Source organism: Grammomys surdaster, unplaced genomic scaffold, assembly GCF_004785775.1.
Source record: "Grammomys surdaster isolate TR1022 unplaced genomic scaffold, NIH_TR_1.0 1089, whole genome shotgun sequence".
NCBI classification, from domain to species: Eukaryota; Metazoa; Chordata; class Mammalia; order Rodentia; family Muridae; genus Grammomys; species Grammomys surdaster.
In genome coordinates this window covers 32008-52408 of record NW_021605508.1, presented here as the reverse complement: position 1 = coordinate 52408, position 20401 = coordinate 32008, and the positions used below count along the sequence as shown (strand labels likewise).

The 20401-nt window shown below is 38.7% G+C and overlaps 1 protein-coding gene across 1 annotated transcript in view; it reads right to left on the bottom strand.

The window, feature by feature from the left end:
* The window catches only part of LOC114634773 (carcinoembryonic antigen-related cell adhesion molecule 5-like), a 31729-nt gene that overhangs the window by 10112 nt on the left and 1216 nt on the right, over positions 1 to 20401 (bottom strand). Inside the window, exons 2-6 of the mRNA XM_028783361.1 lie at positions 19495 to 19854; positions 6686 to 7045; positions 5546 to 5896; positions 2395 to 2754; positions 804 to 1154 (exon numbers count right to left, since the gene is read on the bottom strand). Coding sequence (XP_028639194.1) covers positions 804 to 1154; positions 2395 to 2754; positions 5546 to 5896; positions 6686 to 7045; positions 19495 to 19854 — 1782 coding nt within the window. The remainder of the gene's footprint in view (positions 1 to 803; positions 1155 to 2394; positions 2755 to 5545; positions 5897 to 6685; positions 7046 to 19494; positions 19855 to 20401) is intronic.

Genomic DNA, 20401 nt, shown 5'->3' with positions numbered 1-20401 from the left:
AAACAAAGAACCAGCCATTAGGTCTAAAAAAAAGCTGTGCCCTTGACTTCATGATCTGTAAGGGTACAAGTAAAAGCCAGGCTGAAAGGTAAGGTCCTGGTCCAGACAAACACTGTTCTGAATATGCATTATATGTCACAATAGTTCACATATTGATAACTGGGGGAACTTCAGTTCATGCTTGCGGAACTATACAGATGAGCACAGCTTGTTGTCATTGGCCTGCAGAAAAGAATTCTCTTACCTAGGCTCCAGAGGACAAACATTTCTTAGGAGTACTAATGTTCTTTTCTTTCTCTGGCAACAATGACTTTCCTATAAGCCCCATAAGCTTATAAGGACAGTTAGTTAATAGACTGGGAATATGTCCAGCTATACTATACTTGCTCAGTAACTAGGGAATATCCCATTATTTCCATCCACCAAGTGGTCTCATTGTCTATCAGGATCTTCCTCAAAGACATAATCCTGGACAGAATCTGAAAGTGTAGACAGGGGCTAATATCCTTGGGATGAGTTACCCACCATAAATTAAGGTACCTACATGGTGAATTCAAATGAAGCACTCTGGTCAATTGCAGTTATTCTGTACCATGTAACTCCTGCACTAAATGCCCAAGTCCCTACATGAAAATACAGCAAACAGTGAGGTTGTCTACTCTATGTGTATACTGAAGTGCAAAAACCCGAGTGTGGAAAAGCTACAACAGAAAGGTGAGCAGGTCCAGTTCCTTCTATACGGTTCAGTGTATAAAGTAGGATAAACCATGTACAGCACCTGGAGGCCATCAAGAGTCACTTACGATTTACACGGAGTTGAACATGGACTTTTTCCATTTTGAAGTCTTTGCTTAAAATTTCTAGCATGTAAAATCCTGCATCATTCTCCGTGACATCAAGTATCAACAGGGATCCATTTGTGTAACTCATCTCTCTTCCACTGTATGCAGGCCCCGAGATGATAGAATCAAAGACTTTGCTGTATTCTAATATTTTGAATTTATCTGACCTATATGCTGATTTGTACCAGAAAAATGCTTGAAAGTTGTCTGGCAAATTATGAACTAGGAGAAGAACACTTTTCCCTACAGCAACACTCTGTGGGACTGATTCAATCTTGACTTGCAAAGGGTGACAGCAAGTAGAAATGGAGGCTAGACAAAAAAAAAGAGAAAAAATAATTATCATTGAGAATATTCAGTTGGTGGGAATGTACTGATCTTTGTCATGAGCAAATAGATTTATCACTCAGCTTAAAGCTGCAGGTGTGGATATGCCTATCCTACTTAGTGAATGTCAGCAATGCTTCTTCCCTTCTCTCAGGGATACTGAGTGTATCATTTCTCTGCCAGGATATCTCTCTCTCTCTCTCTCTCTCTCTCTCTCTCTCTCTCTCTCTCTCTAATTTTTTCCATGTCTTCACCCTCACTGCCCTCTAGTCAGATACTGGGCACAATCATGGCAACTTAAGATTGAGATGATGCCTACTCTGAACTCTGTGAATTTTATTCCAATTTTCTTTATAGCTACAGACAATCACTAACTGCACCTGACAGATGTGCTTGCTGCTATACTCTGCATCCCACGGGATTTGGGCTGATTGATGGTAAGGAGAAATCTGATATTCTTCTCAGGCTCAAGTATTAGAATAGGTTGGAATACTAGAATGGCTGGCTTTAAGTAATCTTGACACATGTTAGAATCCTTTGAAAATGGAACCCTCAGTTTAATATGCCACTACAAGATTCACCTATAGTGTATAATGTTTAATGGGATATTGATAATAAAAGGTCCAGACCATTGCAGGAAAATCCACCCCCTGGCAGATGATAAAAGAGAACACAGCACACTGAGCAAGCCATAAGGGTCAAGCCTGTATGCAGCACTCCTCATTTTAACTGCATGAGATCCTAGATTATATTCATAGACCTCTGATGCTTGGAGCTGATAAATACCCTAGTTTGACATGGTTGACCTAAAACCCCGGTTCCCTCTAAGCACTAAGAAAAGTAACATTGATGTCCTGGCAAATAATCCCCAGGGTCACCTGTGGCGAATCCTGGGTCAGATAACTGTTTTCAGGGCTTCCTAGTACTCACTTCTCTGTGAGAATGCAATGGTTTCCTCATATACATGGCTACAACTCTGATTCTTGGCAGACTCTGGCATCTTAAGCTGAGTTGCTTCCCATCAATGACATCTTTGGTACAGGAGAGAGTCAGATAACAATATCTGATCTATGGCTGTTTGGCTGAAACATGTGTGGCCTGCACTAACTGCTCAAACAACAACATGGGGACACAGTGCACTGGATGAAGGAAGCATAGTACAGGCATGACAATCCTGTGAGTCTAAACCCCAGCTAGGAATGAACAATCACCAAGAACCACTTACTGTCCAGCTGGAGTTGCACATACGCCACTTCATCTTTCAGATCTGTATTCATAGTTTGTAGAGTATAGAATCCACTATCATTCTGTATGACCTTCTGGAGCAGCAGGGATCCATTGCTGTACATTGTTTCTCGACCACTGTGTGCAGGCCCTGGAATACTTGAACTTGTGGCTATTATGTGTTGGATGAGCTCAAATTTCTTCTCTGCAATCACCCCTTTGTACCAGAAAAGGGATAGAAGGTTTTTTGGGAGATTGTGAACCTGTAGAAGAACACTTTGACCTTCAGCAATGCTGGGTGGCACCGATTCTATACTGAGCTGTCCAGGGGAGGGGGAGTCCATGGAGTTTGAAACAAAGCCTAAATGCAAAGAGAGAGAATCATATTAATTGTGACCTTTGTGTTTTCTTAAAATAAGGCCTTGTGTCCTGAGGAGTGCTCATTGTAAAGTCTGTGTAGGGGAGTGTCTCCCTGTCCTACTTTGTGTCCCTCTACTTGTGGTATTCTCTGCATGGTGCTTTCTACTCGGGTGTCATTCTGGCTCACTCTCTTCAAATCTCTGATATAAATCAGGTAGCTTTGCCTCTACACACCCTGCATCTTAGCTCCCTGATTCTTTCTTACTGTTGTTGTTTTTGTTGTTGTTCTCTTTTGTATTTCTTGTGATTCCAATCACCTGACTTCAGATGTCTACCTTTCTTTCCTGACATTCTTCCAGTCAACTGAGTCTGGGACATTGTATGAATTGGGATTTGTCTCATACTTCTTAAGAAAATACAGCTGAGAAAAATAATCAGATACCTCTAGATAATGAATGACTGAATTAATGAATGAATCAAGTTGTAGCATCCTTTATGTCTCTCTCTATATATGTAAATATAAAGAAGATTCATATATGTATACATATGTATGTATATGTATATATACATATACATGTATATATGTATGTGTCTGTATATGAATATTACTATCTGTACATGCATATAAATGATTCATAGGTTTCAACATACAATGCCTAATTTTCCCAATTGCTTTGACTTTTTACACTTATTTACAAATTATATTAGTGTGTGAGACCTGTGCAAAGCTCTGTCTCAGTGTGTGTAAATGGATGCAGGACACAGCACCTAGATGGAGGTCAGAGGGCACACTGTGTTCATCACTTCTCAGGTCATCAGACAATGAAGCAAATGCTTACATCCATTAATCCATGTCACTAAACAACATGGGTAATTTTTTGTTCGGGAAGGCATAGCTGAGAACATTAGTCTTCATAATATTCTTGTAATGGTAATTAACTTCATATAAGAAAAATCCTGTGCCTATCATTAAAATTTATGTTCACTATGTGCTTTCTGATGAGGAGCTTCTGTCTGACTCTTTGTATTCTCTTCTAAAACCTCAAGACTTCTCTCAGGACTTTTTGCCTATTAGGAGAATCTAGACAGCAGGGTGATCTGTTGTCATGCTCCTGTGCACCTGTGAGCAGAGCTACTGAGAGATGGTATACACTTTGCAGAGGGCCACAAGGGTATTCTTCTTCTGTTAAACTTCAACTCCAGCATGGCTCCTGAGCTCAGCTGTACTTACTCTTCCTAAGTGGAGCCTCCTTCCTGCAGTGGCCTCTCCAAGAGTTCCATGAGCTGTGGATGGGTCTGTGTTCAAAACACTACTCTGCCCCCTCAACTCTCAGTACTACTCTTTGTCCCTCTTCCCTTCCTGTCTTTAAATTTTAGTTTTCCAAACCATGCTGTGATTAAAAAGGTTGAAAAGTCTCCATGTAACCTGAGACAACAGCAAATTAACTCAGTGCTGACTTCTACTATGCCCTGGATTTGGTCTGTCAGCCCCAAAGAGAGAATCTCTGTGATTCCTGTATGAAGCACAACCCAGCTGCAGACACAGCCTACCCACTGATCTTAAAGTTCTATAAAGATGAAATTTTTCTCTTGGCTAGAAGTGGACAGAGAAGCCTGTGAGAGCTCCAAATGGGACCAGCTGAGTGATGCAAGAGGAAACATGAGGAGGTCTTCTGAGTGGAGCAACCAGGCACCATTCTGAACCAAGACAAAGGACCAGGGCAAGGTTTATGGAATTTCATACTGTGGGTTACTGTGTGTTGATAACCTGAGTCTTGGAAAGTCAGTGTAGACTCCATTGACCCTTGAAAATTTTCAAGAAGGTGCTCCCAGTTCTGCTTGATGATATGTGTGATGGGTCTGCTTATGTGTTCCCTAGGCTTTCTGGGATACCCTGGACTTCTGTCTAGGTGATGACCCTTGGCTACCCTATCTTTCCCAAAGGAACTGTACAAAGTTGATAAATGAACATTTATCCTAGCAGAGTAGCAAACATAGAAACCCGCCATTAGATCTAAAACGGCTATGTCCTTCACTTCCCAATCTCTAGTAGAAAAAATAGAAGTCAGGCTGAAAAGTGAGGTCATGGTTCAGATAGATACTATCCTGAATATGAATTGTGTGTCACAGGAGTTCAGATATTGATAACTGGGAAAACTGCAGCTCATGCCTGAGGAACTATCCAGATGAGCATAGCCTGTTGCCATTTGCTGGCAGAAAATAATTCCCTGAGCTAGACCCCAGAGGACAAACACTTCATAGGAGGACTAATGTCCTTTTCCCTCTGTCTGGCAACTGTGCCTTTCCTATAAGCCCCATAAGCCCATCAGGACAGTTAGTTAATAGGCTGGGAACATGCCCAGCTATGCTATCTTTCTCAGTAACTAGGGAGTATCCCGTTATTTCCTCAACCAGATGCTGTCATTGTCTCTCAGGATCTTTCTCAAAGACACATTTCTGAACAGAATCCCAAAGTGTAGACAGGAACTGATATCCTTGGGATGAGTTACCCACCATAATTTAAGGTACCTGCATGGTGAACTCAAATGAAGTATTCTGATCAATTGCAGTTATCCTGTAACATGTGAATTCTGCACTAAATGCCCAAGTCCCAACACGAAAATACAGCAAACAGTGAGGTTGTCTACTCTATTTGTATACTGAAGTGTAAATACCCAGTGTGGAGAACAATGCAATGGGAAGGTGAGTAGGTCCAGGTTCTTCAATACAGTTCAATGTATATAGCAGGATAAGCCATGTACAGCACCTGGAGGCCATCAAGAGTCACTTACGATTTACATGGAGTTGAACATAGGCGTTTTCAATTTTGAAGTCATTTCTTAAAATTTCGAACATGTAAAATCCTGCATCCTCCTCAATGACATTAACTATCAACAGCGATCCATTGGTGTATACCATCTCTCTTAAACTGTATGCCATCCCAAGGATGGTGGTATCCAATGCTCTGTTGTATTCTGCAATTTTGAATGGATCACTCTTATATACTGATTTGTACCAGAAAAATGCTTGAAAATCATCTGGCAAATTATGAACTAGGAGAAGAACACTTTTTCCTACAGCAACATTCTGAGGAACTGATTCAATCTTGACTTGCAAACGGTGACAGCAAGTAGAAAGGGAAGCTAGACAAAAAAAAAGAGAAAAAAATAATTATTGGGAATATTGGCTTGGTGAGAAGGTGCTGATCTTTGTGATGAGCAAATATATTTATCACTTAGCCTAAAGCTGTAGGTGTGGTATGCCTCTCCTACTTGTTGAATGTCATTAATGTGACTTCCATTATCTAAGGGTGCTGAGTGTTTCATTTCTCTTCAAGGATCTCTCTTTTCTCCTCTCCTCTTCTCTCCTCTCCTCTCCTCCCCTCCCCTCCCCTCCCCTCCCCTCCCCTCCCCTCCCCTCCCCTCCTCTCCTCTCCTCTCCTCTCCTCTTCTTCTTCTCTCTCTCTCTCTCTCTCTCTCTCTCTCTCTCTCTCTCTCTCCCTTTCTCATTTTTTCATAGCACTCTCATTTCCACTGAAGTTTGAGATGCTTCCTCTGAACTCTGTGACTTTTATTCCAATTTACTTTATAGCTTCAGACAACCACTCACTCCACCTGATGGATATGCTTGCTGCTCTACTCTGCAGCCCATTTAGTTTGTGCTGAATGAGGGCAAGGAGAAGTCTGATCTTTTTCTCAGTCTCAGGTATTAGAAAAGATTCAGGTACTAGAATGGCTGGCTTTAAGTATTTCTTGACACATGCTAGAGTCCTTTGGAAAATGGAAGCCTCAGTTTGATATGCCACTATAAGATTCACCTGTAGTATATAATGTGTAATTGGATATTGATATTTCAGGGTCCTGACCACAGACATGACAATCCTGTGAGTCTAAGCCCCACCCAGACCTGAAAAATCACAGAGAACTACTTACTGTCCAGGTGGAGTTGCACATGTGCTACTTCGTCTTTCAGATCTGTACTTATAGTTCGTAGAGTATAGAATCCACTATCACTCTGTGTGACCTTCTTTAGCAGCAGGGACCCATTGCTGTGTACTGTCTCTCGACCACTGTGTGCAGGCCCTGGAACACTTGAATTTGTGGCTTTGATGTACTTGGCAACCTCAAATTTCTTCACTGCAACCACCCCTTTGTACCAGAAAAGGGATAGAAGATTTTTTGGGAGATTGTGAACCCATAGAAGAGCATTTCCCCCTTTAGCAATTCTGGGTGGGACTGATTCAATGGTGAGCTTGCCATAGGGAGAAGGGTGCTCACATGTCCAAAGAGATGCTAGAAGAAAAAGAAACCCATATAAATCAGCATGCTTTTTGGTAAGATGATACCCTGTATTCTGATCAGGTATGTTCATTGTTAAGTCTAATCATGTGGGTATATTTCTCTCTGTCCTACTTTGTGTCCCTGCTCTTTTATTTTCCTCTGCATGACACTCGCTACTCAGGTGTCAGTATGACTCTGAATCACTACCCTTGATGTACCTGCTAACATTCATTGTAGATTGGTATTGGGTTGATGACTCCTATAACTTTTTCCCTACAAACCCTGTAGCTTAACTCTCTAACTCTTTGTTGTTGTTGTTCTCTTCCTCTTGTGGTTCCAGTCAATACCTGGTTTCAACTTCAAGCTTTTTTTATCTGCCAGTCTTCTAGTCAACTAGGGCAGTAGCTTCTTGAGAACTGTGATTTTTCTTATAATTTTTAAGGAAAAGTAGCCTGTAAAACAATCATTTACCTATGGCTGAATCTATTTTGTTATAGGACTCTGTGTGCCCTTAAACTTATTTAAAATATTAGTAAGTTTGGGCATACCATGCCCAACCATAAAGTTCTTCAGTTTTTTTACTTTTTAAACTTATTGACAAATTATATTGTATGTGTTCATGTGAATGGGTGTATCGCAGTGTATGTAGGTAGGTGCAGGACATAGTACCTATGTTGAGGTCAGAGGACACGTTGAGTTCATTGGTTATCACATTATGAGACAATGATACAAATGCCTATGTCCACTGAACTATGTCACTGTTCAATATCTGCTTGATATTTTTGTTTGGTAAATCATAGCTGAGAACACCAGTTTCCAGAAATTTTTAATAATGGTTAAGTTTATGTAAGAAAAATCTCACACTGTTTTCATATAGAATATACGTACTAAAAAAGTTCAGTCTGTAAAAGAGTCTTACCCTGATTAAGTTTCTTCATATACTCTTTCATTGTGCAACAGTGGCTCTGTGTGTAAATGCTATGCACTGAGGATACACAAATATGATATGTACAGGATAATGCCTCATACACATCAGATGTCTATTTGTTAATATGTTGTTAACTCTTTATCTCTTAGTGTTATAAACTCCACTTAAAACTGGTTAAAGTCTCATTCTTGTCAAAAAATATCTCACACCCATCCTTACCATTTCTTTTTCATCGTGAACTTCCTGATGCTGAGCCTCTATACGGTTCTGTGAATTCTCTCCTAAAAACATTGAGAATCCTCTCAAGTCCTTGTCATACTTTGAATAATCTAGACAGTGGAGTGATTTATTCTCATGATCTTCCTTACCTGTGAGAATGAGCTCCTGACAATTGGTGGGCTGTGGTAGGATTTTGATCATAATGTGAACCCTGAGATTTTTTTATTTACTGGAAAATCTTGTTTCTAGTTGGACTGTTCAACCTCACCTCGACAGTTTTCTGTTATTTTAAACAGGATTAAGTATAGTCAACCATAGGTCAAGTGTCAGGACAAGCACCCAGTTTACATAGAGTAAACATGGAAAAAGTGTAGAATATAAGAAGGACACAGGAGGATGGATACAGATACTCACAGGAAGAGTGGAGACATATTCAGTTTGAAAGGGTTTTGTGAAAGGAAAGGAGTGAGAAATCTCTATTGGGGAATGTCAACTGAGGAGGAAGGTCAGCTAGGTGCTTTTTCTGCTTCTCTGGCCCCTGAAACCTTTTTGGTAAAATTTATATTTCATCAAAAAAAATAAACCACCATTTGGCACACCAATGCATGTCACAACCACCATGACAGAAAAATCATTCCAGATGCACACAAACTGAGAAGCCATCAGATTTGGTAAATCACTTGAGAAGTTCTCAAGGAGAGAGATAAGCATGGAAAATACCAAAACACAAGGTGCTAGGACCCTGTATGTAATGTTGCCTTAGATGGCTTGACAACATAAATGGATAATGGAAATATAATTAAGATTGACATAATGGCAATTACAATTACTATTAGTCTGTTAATTCATATTTTATCCTCAATAGCCATAGATTTAGAAGCAAAAAAGAAGAATACTGAGGCACAGGAGAATTTGAGCAAGAATCCTTGGCCTATGTCAGATTCTTGCCAATGAGCTTCAATTTTTTTAAGCCTCTACCTTCTATACAGATGCAAATAAATAAGGAAAGGCAGGTTATAAGTCACAAAAAAAATGAATGAAGTGGCTCAGAGTTCTTGATATTCAGTTAAAAAAATCAAAGTTATGTGCCATTCTTTTATGATACTTTTAGATTTTCTGGAATCTCTTAATATAGTTATTGACTCTCAATATGCAGAGTTGTTTTACATATTAAGGCCCCTAAACTTATTCCAGATAATTCAATATGTCCAACTATTTATCCAAGTACAACAAGTAATCAGAAATAGAATTCATCCATTGTATATAACATATCAGATCCAATATGGATCTACCAGACCCTCTTAGCACAAAATAAAGATGAGACTGAGCAGACATTATTATGAAATGTGCTACAATCTTCAGAATTTTATAAGAAATACAATGTTATCTGCAAAGTTCAGAAGATTTCCTTAACAACAAGCCAAGGAAATTATAAGGAAAAGTACTAATTGTTCTTTATATAACCAAACCCAATTATCTGCAGGAAGTTACCCAAATTGTACCCAAGGAATTGAAAATTGGCAAATGGATGTGTTTCATTTTTCAGAGTTTGGAAAATTAAAGTATGTACACCATACCATACTCAGGATACATACTCAGGATTTCAATGGGAAACTCCTTTAAGTTCTGAAAAGTTTGATTTTGTAATTACACATGGCTAATATGAAATATCTGTACAAATTAACACTGACAATGCTGCAGCATATGCATCTAGTAAAATAAAACATTTTTGCATATTACAATATAAAGTATATTACAGCTATACCACATAATCCTGAAGGACAGGCAGTTGAAGAGAGACTAACTGTACTTTAAAACAGATGCTTAACAAACAGAAAGGGATCATGAAGACCACCAAAATAGATTACAGGGTGCTGTATTAACTTTAAATTTTTAAATGCTAATGAGAAAGGAACAACACCTGTAAAGAGACATCAGATAGGAATAAAACTGCTGATTTAAATTGGTCTGTATAATTTAAAGATGCATTGACCTCAGAAAAGAAATGAGGATATATGTTATTTTTGTGGAGAGGTTTTGTCTTTGTTTCCACAAGAGAAGAAAATCTGTGGATACCATCAAAATTGACAGAGATTATATTTGCACAGGAGAGATCTCCTGCAAAAGGAGAGGCAGTAATTCATCAAACAACTTGGTTATTCAGTCCAACCTAAATTATAAAGACTAAAAAATGCCTTTATTTTGATTGAGCATTAATGATAATAATAATAGTAATAATAATGATAAAATTTCAAATGATATTTTACCAAAGGGTGTCTTGCCTTATGTAATGGAATAAAAATGGTTTTCATAAACCACATGTCTTAGTTTCATGTTAGAATGTGAGACTGCAGATTGTAACATGGCCCATGCCATCTTAAAAATCAGCTTTCAAGTTTTCTTCTTAAACAAAAATGATATTTTTGTTGTTTGGTATTAAAACACAGTTAAGGAGTTTAAAATGTTTTAAGTAAATTCAAAGGCTTATTAAAGATCAAAGTTGTTTTCTAAATATCTAAGAATTGGGTCCATCCTGTGCATTTCCCCCACGGCAGATCATCAGCATGCCTGCCCCTCTGAAAGCCACACAGTCTGAAGGCCTCCCAGGAGATCTACTATACACACGGCAACAGGTAAGGGACTTTCCCAAATAACTGAAACAGCTGGGACCCTAGAGGAGCCCAGCAGATTAGGGACCCATCCCCTCTGCTCAAACTCCACCTCCCTTCCAGCCTGTGCCTTCCAGTAAGACAGATCATTAGCATGGTCAGCATGTTTGCCCCTCTGAAGACCAGGCAGTGTGAAGGCCTCCAAGTGGACTTACTGCACCCAGAGCAACAGGTAAGGGAATCTCCCAAATAACCACAGCTGGGACCATCAAGGAGCCTAGTGGACACAGGACCCATCCCCCTCCACTCAAACTCTACCTCCCTTCCCACCAGGTAGATTATCAGAGTGTTTGGCCCTCTGAAGATTCTACATCTGAAGGCATCCTATGAGATTTGCTGTACCCATGGCAACAGACCCCACAGTCTGAAGGCATTCAAGGATATCTGCAGCAGATGGACCAGAGGTATCCCAGGAGACCTGCAGCAACAAAGAGACACAGGAGGCAGGCTCCAGACAGAGACACCCAATCCAGTTAAGACCAGAGATAACTAGAGGGTAAGAGACAAGCACAAGACCATAAGCAACAGAAACCAATATATTTTGGCACCATCAGAACTCAGTTATTCCACCATAACAAGCCCTGTATGTCCCAACACACTGGCCCTATCTGCAGCAGATCTCCTGGGCAGCCTTCAGACTGTAGGATCTGTTGGCCTTGGTGCAGCAACAGACCTTGGTGCTGACCTAAAATCCTATCTCATTAAGATAATAGAGTCCTTTGAAGAGGATATAAATAACTCATGGAAAGAAATCCAGCAAAACATAAGAAAATAGTTAGAAGTCATTAAACAGGAAATAAGTAAACTCCTTAAAGAAATACAGGAAAACACAATGAAACAGGTGAAAGAATTGAACCAAGCAGTCCAAGACCTAAAAATAGATGTAGAAACAGTAAAGAAAACACAAATGTAGGCAACTTAGGAAATGGAAAACCTAGGAAAGAGGTTACGAGATACAGAGGCAAGCATCACCAACAGAATACAAAAGATGTTAGAGAGAAACTCATGTATAGAAGATACCTTAGAAGATATTGACACCACAGACAAAGAAAGTGGAAAGCATAAAAAAACTACTAACCCAAAACATCCAGGAAATTCAGGACTTAATAAATAGATCAAACCTAAGAATAATGGGTACAGAAGAGAGTGAAGATTCCCAGCTCAAAAGACCAGAAAACATCTTCAACAAAATCATGGAAGAAAATTTCTCCAAACTAAAGAAAGACATGGCCATAAATGTACAAGAAACCTATAGAATACCATACATATTGGACCAGAAAAGAAAAAACTACATGCACAGAACAAAGAAATATTAAAAGCTTTAAGGGGAAAAGGCCAAGTAACATATAAAGGCAGACTTATCAGAATTACACCTGACTTCTCAAGAAAGACCCTAAAAGCCAGACAAACCTGTACAGGTGTCATGCAGACCCAAAGAGAACACAAATGCCAACGCAGGCTACTATACCGTGCAAAACTCTTAATCATTAGAGATGGAGAAACCAAAGTGTTCCATGTCAAAAACAAATTTAAACAATATCTATCTACCAATTCAACCCTACAGAGGATTCTAGAAGAAAAATACAACACATGGAGGGTAAGTACACCAAAGGGGGGAAAAATTAATTATCTCACAAAAAAACCAAAAGGAGAGAATCACATACATATGATGCCACCTACAAGAACAAACATAGCAGTAACTAATAATCATGTCTCTTTAATATCTCTAATATTAACAGACTCAATTCTCCAATAGAAAGACAAAGCTGACAGATTGCATATGCAAGTAGGATCCAGCATCTTCCTGCATATAAGAAACACACCTCAATGACAAATACAGATACGACCTCAGAGTAAAAGGCTAGAAAAAAGTCTTTCAAGCAAATGGTCCCAAGAAACAAGTGGATTTACCACTCTAATACCCAATAAAATAGACTTTCAACCAAAAGTTATCAAGGGAGATGGGGGAAGGACATTCATATTCATCAAAGGAAATATCCACCAAGAGAAAATCTCTGTTCTTAACATCTATGTCCCAAATACAATGGTAACCACATCTGTAAAAGAAACTTAACTAAAGGCCCAAACACCTTGAACCCCACATAACATAGTGAGAAACTTCAACACCACATTCTCACCAATAGACAGGTCATTGAAACAAAAACTAAACCGAGACACAGTGAAACTAATAGAGGTTTTGAAACAAATGGACTTAACAGATGTATACAGAACATTTCACACTGAAACAAAAGAATATACCTTCTTCTCAGCACCTCATGGTACCTTCTCCAAAACTGACCATAGAATAATTCACAAAACAAGCCTCAACAGATACAATAAGATTGAAATAATCCCATGCATTCTATCAAGTCACCACAGACTAAGGCTAGACTTCAATAATAACAAAAACAACTGAAAACCCACATACACATGGAAACTGAACAACTCTCTACTCAGTAATAAATTTGTCAGGGAAAAAATACAAAAATTAAAGACTTCCTGGAATTCAATGAAAATAATGACATAGCACACCCAAATTTATGGGACAAAATGAAAGCAGTGCTAAGAGGAAAGTCATAGCACTAAGTGTCCTCGCAAAGAAATTGGATAGATCTTACACTAGCAACATAACAGCACACCTGAAATCCCTAGAACAAAAAAAAAAGTGTAAACACTTCCAAAAAGTGTAGAAGGCAGGAAATAGTATAACTCAGGGCCAATATCAACCACATAGAAACAAAGAATAATGCACAGAATCAACAAAACCAAAAGCTGGTTCTTTGAGAAAATCAATAAGATACATAAACCCCTAGCCAAACTAACTACGGGACACAGAGAGAGTATTCAAATTAACAAAGTCAGAAATAAAAAGGGATACATAACAAAAAAATCATCAAATCCTGCTACAGAAGCCTATACTCAAAAACAAAAAACAAAACAAAAAAATGAAAACCTAGGTAAAATAGATAATTTTCTAGACACATATCACATACCAAAGTTAAACCAAGAGCAGGTAACCTATCTAAATAGTTTATCTAAATAGGTAATCTATCTAAATTCCTTAAGGAAATTCATTAAAAACTTTCCAACCAAAAAAAAAAAAAAAAGCCCAGGGCTTTAGTGAAGAATTCTACCAGACCTACAAAGAAGAGCTAATACCAACATTCCTCAAAATATTCCATAAAATAGAAACAAAAACAAAGACTACCTAATTCATTCTATCAAACATTAATTACTCTGACACCTAAACCACACAAAGACCCAAAAAAGAAATAGAATCTCAGACTAATTCCACTTATGAATATCAGTGCAAAAATCCTCAGTAAAACCCTTGCAAACCAAGTCCAAGAACAGATCAAAACCATTAATCACTGTGATCAATTAGGCTTCATACCAGGGATGCAACATTGGTCCAATATATAAAAATCTTTCAACGTAATCAACTATATAAACAAGCTCAAAAAATGTTACATGATCATCTCATTAGATACTGAAAAAGCATTTGACAAAATACAACACCTCTTCATGTTAAAAGTATTAGAGAGATCAGGAATTCAAGGCCCATACCTAAACACAATAATTCCTAAAAATAATAAATATACAACAAACCAACAGCCAATATCAAATTAAATGGAGAGATGCTTGAAGCAATCCTACTAAAATCAGGGCTGCCCATTCTCCATGTATCTACTCAATATAGTACTCAATGTTCTAGTTAGAGCAATAAGACAACAAAAAAAGTGGTCAAGGGGATGCAAATTGGCAAAAAGAAGTCAAGGTATTACCATTTGCAAATGATATGATAGTATACATAAATGACTCCAAAAATTCTACCAGAGATATTCTACAGTTGATAAACATCTTCAGCAAAGTGGCTGGATATAAAATCAATGCAAACAAATCAGAAGCCTTCCTTTATACAAATGATAATTGGGCAGAGAAAGAAATAGTGAAACAACATACTCCACTACTGTCACAAATAATAGAAAATATCTTGGGGGTAATTCTAACCAATCAAGCGAAAGATCTATATGATAAGAACTTCAAGTCTCTCAAGAAAGAAATTGAAGAAGACCTCAGAAAATGGAGAGATCTTCCATGCTCATGGATTGGTAGGATTAACATAGTAAAAATGGCTATCCTACCAAAAGCAGTCTACAGATTCAATGCAATCCCCATCAAAATTTCAACCCAATTCTTCACAGACATGGAAAGAGCAATTTTCAATTTCATATGGAAAAAGAAAAAAAAACATGATAGCAAAAACAATCCTTAACCATAAAAGAACTGGGAGAATCACCAGTCTTCACCTCAAGCTCTACTACAGAGTAATGGTAATAAAAACCTGCATGGGATTGGAAAAGAGCCAGACAGGTTGTTCAATGCCATAGAATTGGAGACACTAAAATAAACCCACACACTTATAGACACTTGATCTTTAACAAAGAAGCCAAAAATATACAGTGGAAAAAAGAAAGCATCTTCAATAAATGCTGCTGGTATAACTAGCAATCAATATATAGAAAAATAAAAATAGATTCATTTTTGTCACCTAGCACAAAGCTCAAGTACAAGTGGATCGAGGACCTCAAGATAAAACCAGATGCACTGAATCAAATGGAAAAGAAAGTGGGAAAGAGTCTTGAATTCATTGGCACAGGGGTGAGGGGTGGAGTATTTCTTAAACAGAACACAAATGACTCAGGCTCTAAGATCAAAAATTGATAAATGGGACCTCTTGAAACTGAAAAGCTTCTGTATGGCAAAGGAAATAGACAATAGGACAAATCAGCAACCTACAGATTGAGAAAAAAAGCTTTACTAACCCCACATCCAATAGAGAGCTAATATCCAAAATATATAAAGAACTCAAGAAGCTAAACTCCACAAAAAACAAACAAACCAATGAAAAAATGAAGTATAGAGCTCAACTGAGAATTCATGACAGAGGAAATCTCAAGTGGCTGAGAAGCACCTAAATAAATGTTCTAAGCCTTACTCATTAGGGAAATGCAAATCAAAACAACCCTAAGATTCCACGTTACACCAATCAGAATAGCTAATATCGAAAACTCAGGTGACAGCACATTTTGGTGAGAATGTGGAGAAAAAGGAACATTCCTTCATTATTTGTGGAATTCCAAACTGGTATAACCACTCTGGAAATAAATCTGAAGGTACGTCAGAAAATTGGAAATAGATCTACCTGAAGATTCAGCTATACCACTCTTGGGCATATACCCAAAAGAGTCCCCACCATGTTCCACTATGTTCAAAGCAGCCTTATCTGTTACAACTAGAACCTGGAAACACTCCAGATGTTCCACAATGAAAAAATGGATACAGAAAATGTGGTTTGTTTACACAATGGAATACTACTTAGCTATTAAGAACAAAGAAATCATTAATTTTACAGGCAAATGGACGGAACTGGAAAATATCCTGAGTGAGGTAACTCAGACCCAAAAGGACATGCACACTATGTACCCACTAACAAGTGGATATTGGCCATCAAAGTATAGAATACTTAAGATACAATCCTCACAACTAAAGAAGGTTAGCATGGCTCTCTCTGTCTATAAATCCATGAGTCCTTGTTAAAGGAAAATCCAAGATCACTGTCTCATATCAGAAGTGCCACCTGCTATGTACACAAAAAAGCAAAAAATAGGATACTTTTATTTCCACTAATCTCATTATCTTTTGGTTTTCATTTGACTCTCTAAACTTTTCTTAATATATAAATATTATATCAAAATCTTTAAGATTATATACTTGTATATGGTTTCTGTCATGGTACTAGTAGTCATACAGAGCACTAACTAATTTTCAAAATAAATAACCTGTATATGTTTTCAGGTTTGAATCTAAACCAGATATCTAGGAATAAAGTACCTTGGGTATACTTAATAGATTGTTGTCCTCAAAACTTTCTGAGATCTGCTGAATATACCATTTAAAATATTAAAGTTTTCTACCATTCCTAACAGTAACTTTTGAGGTCTGGGAGAAGATCATGGGGCCCTTCACTGATCAATCCACCTAGATTGTGGTAACACTAGCCACTAGACAAAACTGCCCCATGCCTCTTCTGTCAGCAAGTTCTTCACAAACAAGGGGCACCTTTGGGTTGACTGCTGTGTTCTCCCTAGGTAGGAGTGCCACTAAGCTGACAACCAGCCAAAGATCAGCTTTGGACTACATATAGCTCAGCACATTCAAATTGCCAAGTTCATAGGAGACTGACAGGAAAATTTTACAGAACTTTGGACTCAAAAATACTTCATCCTAAGACTATCAAATACAACCAAACTAGACATCATGAAAAGCTTTGGAAAAAATGCTTCATTACTGTAAATGTTGAGGCCTTTTAACATAACATTAGCCATTTTGTATCCAGTCTCCATTATGCTTATAATGTAAAATTAAGTTCAAATTCTCAGACTCTAGTTCCCAAAGTAATTATCCATAGCTGACACTAAAAGATGCTACTAATAAGCCAAAAAAATTATGGTTGAATCACTTGTACCCTGAAATTCTCCTTTTCACCACCTGTCCTCCACTCTTCTTACCTCACTCAGGACCAATCAGTTTAAAGGTTAGCTGATACTATTTTGTCTAGTTAGCCAAAAATGTTATTCCACTTCACTGCTTGCCTTCAAACTTTGAGCCTGGTTTTTCATATACAAGCCTGCCCTGAGGGAGAGACTGATGCCACAATTAGGATTTTCCTTCTTGTGGTCCTGAACACCTAGTATTATGTCGTGCATTCAGTAAGCTATTCTTGCTTAACAGAGATTGGTGTACGTATGGTTTGTGTAACAATTCCCAGACCACAACAGTAAATAATTTTACTGTGTTAGAATTAAAATATTTTCTTTTTAGTTAGACAAAAGAGGGAAATGTTGCAGAATATTTGATCACACTATGAGCCCTGAGATTGTGTTATTTACTGGGAAAAAAACACTGTTTGTAGTTGTGATCTGAATCAGCCACAGCACACACTTTTAATCCAAGAGCTTTCTGTTTACTGTAGACAGGATTAAAGAAAGTCAACCATAGGCCAAGAGGCAGAGCAAGCGAACAATTCACAGGGACTGAACATAGGAAAAAAACAGAGGGTAAGAGGGGGTCTGAATGGATAGAGAGATGCACAAGAGTAGAAGTGAGGGATATTCAGTTTGAGGGGTTTCTGAGATGATATGTAGAAGGTGAACTTCCTTCTGGGATATTGACAGAGGAGGAAGGTAAGCTGGAAACATTCTCTGCCTCTCTGAGCTAGCAGACTTTTATCCCAGCATCTAGTTTCTGGATTGAGATTTTACTTAAACTAGAAAGAGAGAGAGAGAGAGAGAGAGAGAGAGAACACCCCTTGAAATGGCATAGAAGGGTGTCTCCCTGGTCTCTGTGACCTGACCAATCTTTTCACTGTGAAACTTGTGCTACATAACAGTTCTCAAGATCTGTTGTCCTTTCACCTTCTGAGCTGAGCCTCCTGTCAGGCAGCAGCATCTCATGAGTCCCATGAGCTGTGGATAGGTCTGTGTTCAAAACACTACTCTGCCCCTTCCACTCTCAGTACTGCCCTGTGTCCCTCTCCCATTTCTCTCTTTATATTTTAGTTACCAACACAAAACTGTAATCAAAAAGGCTTATAAGTATTCTTGTGCCCTGATAAGACATCAGATTATCTCAGGACTGACTTCTGCTGTGACCTGGATTTGGTCTGTCAGCATCAAAGAAAGTCTCTGTGCTTTCTGTGTAAATCACAAACTTAACTGCACAGAGAGTTTACCCTGTGATCTAAGTGTTCTATAAAGATGGAATTTCTTTTGGCTGAAAGGGGACAGAGATTCCTAGGAAGGTCCCAAAGGGACAGGCTTAGTGGTGCATGAAGAAAGGTACACAACTATTCTCAATGGAAAATTCTTACCCAAGACAAGGGTCAGGACCAGATTTGTGGAGTTTCACACCTTAGGTTTATGGGTGTAGGAAATATGATTCCTGGAAAATGGGGGTAGTGTCAACTGTCCCATGAAGACTTTCAAGATGATGCTCCCGTTTCCTCTGCTTCATGAGCTGTGTGATGATGGGTCTGCCCATGTGCTCCCTGGGCTTTTGTGGATGCTTTAGACATTTGCCTAGGTGATGTCTCTTGACTGTCATATCTTTACTAAAGAAACTACATAAAGGAGAGAATTGAACATCATCCCCTGGCAGTGTAGGGGATTTTTCCCTGATGCTCAGCTTTTTCAGAGGCCCCCTTCACTATCTCAACTAGGTTAAGTTCTTGTCTCTTGTAGTCTTCCTCAAAGACATATTCCTGGTGAGAACCCTAGGAATTTCACAAAAAGACCCAACATTTTTGGATTAAGAGTCTTTCTCAACTATACATTCCTGAAGAGATGATGATGTCCATGGCTGATTTAACTACAATGTGTCTACCTGTCTACAAGATGAAGTCAAATGAAGGATTCTAATCTATTGTCCTTATTCTATACCATCTGTGTCCTGCAATAAATGTTCAAACACCAACATAAAGATACAATGGAGAAGGAAATATGCACAGGCAAGCCTGATAGTCCTCTGTGTGTCTAGTGAAACAAATGCCACCCATCACCCAGACATTACAAAGAATTACTTACAGTACACATTGAGATATATGGATATTATTGATACAATGTCTGCATATCTATTTATGATTTGTAGGCTGTAGAACCCTATATCCTCCTGGGTGACATTGTAGATCTGCAGGGATCCATTGCTGTACAAAGTCTCTCTTCCACTGTGACCATGCCCCAGCACAGTAGCATTAGTGGGCAGTGTATATTGTCCAATTCGAGGGCTCTTAATCCCCGCTCCTCTTAACCAGACTAAAGTTACAAGATTCTCTGGTAGATTGTCAATACGTATGAGAACATTTTCTCCTTCAATCACTTGAGGTGGCACTAATTCAGCGGTTATTTCTGCAGTGGTAGGCAGGTACCAGCAGGTTAAAAGGGAGGCTAGACAGGAAAAGAGGAAAACAATCAATACTGAACTGGTGTATTTATCACTTAGCTTAGGTGTGTGGGTAGAGGCATACCCATCCTCCTTGATTAAGGTCAACAGCATAACCTCCACTCCCTCAGAGTGTCTATGCCCTTTCCTCTCTATGGGATTCTTTGCTGAGTTATGGCCTGATTCACTGCTTAGTATCCCCACATCCATCCTCATTAAAAGACTATTTTGTGTAAGTGTCAATGCTTCTCTGACCTAATCCTCTAGAGAGTCCTTACTTTCTGACCTTTCTTTCTGTTCTCTTTGTGGTTCTAGAGAAACTGTGACCTCGACTCCAAGACAGTCTGATTTCTGATCAGAGTTTTGTGAGGAGCTGCATTGATCTATTAGTCTGATATCTTTAGAAAGTTCAATTCCTGTAAAAGACCCAGACACCAATCAAGGACCAAAGGAAAGAAGGAAGGAAGGAAGGAAGGAAGGAAGGAAGGAAGGAAGGAAGGAAGGAAGGGAAGGAGGGAGGGAGGGAGGGAAGGATGGAGGAAGGAAGGAAGG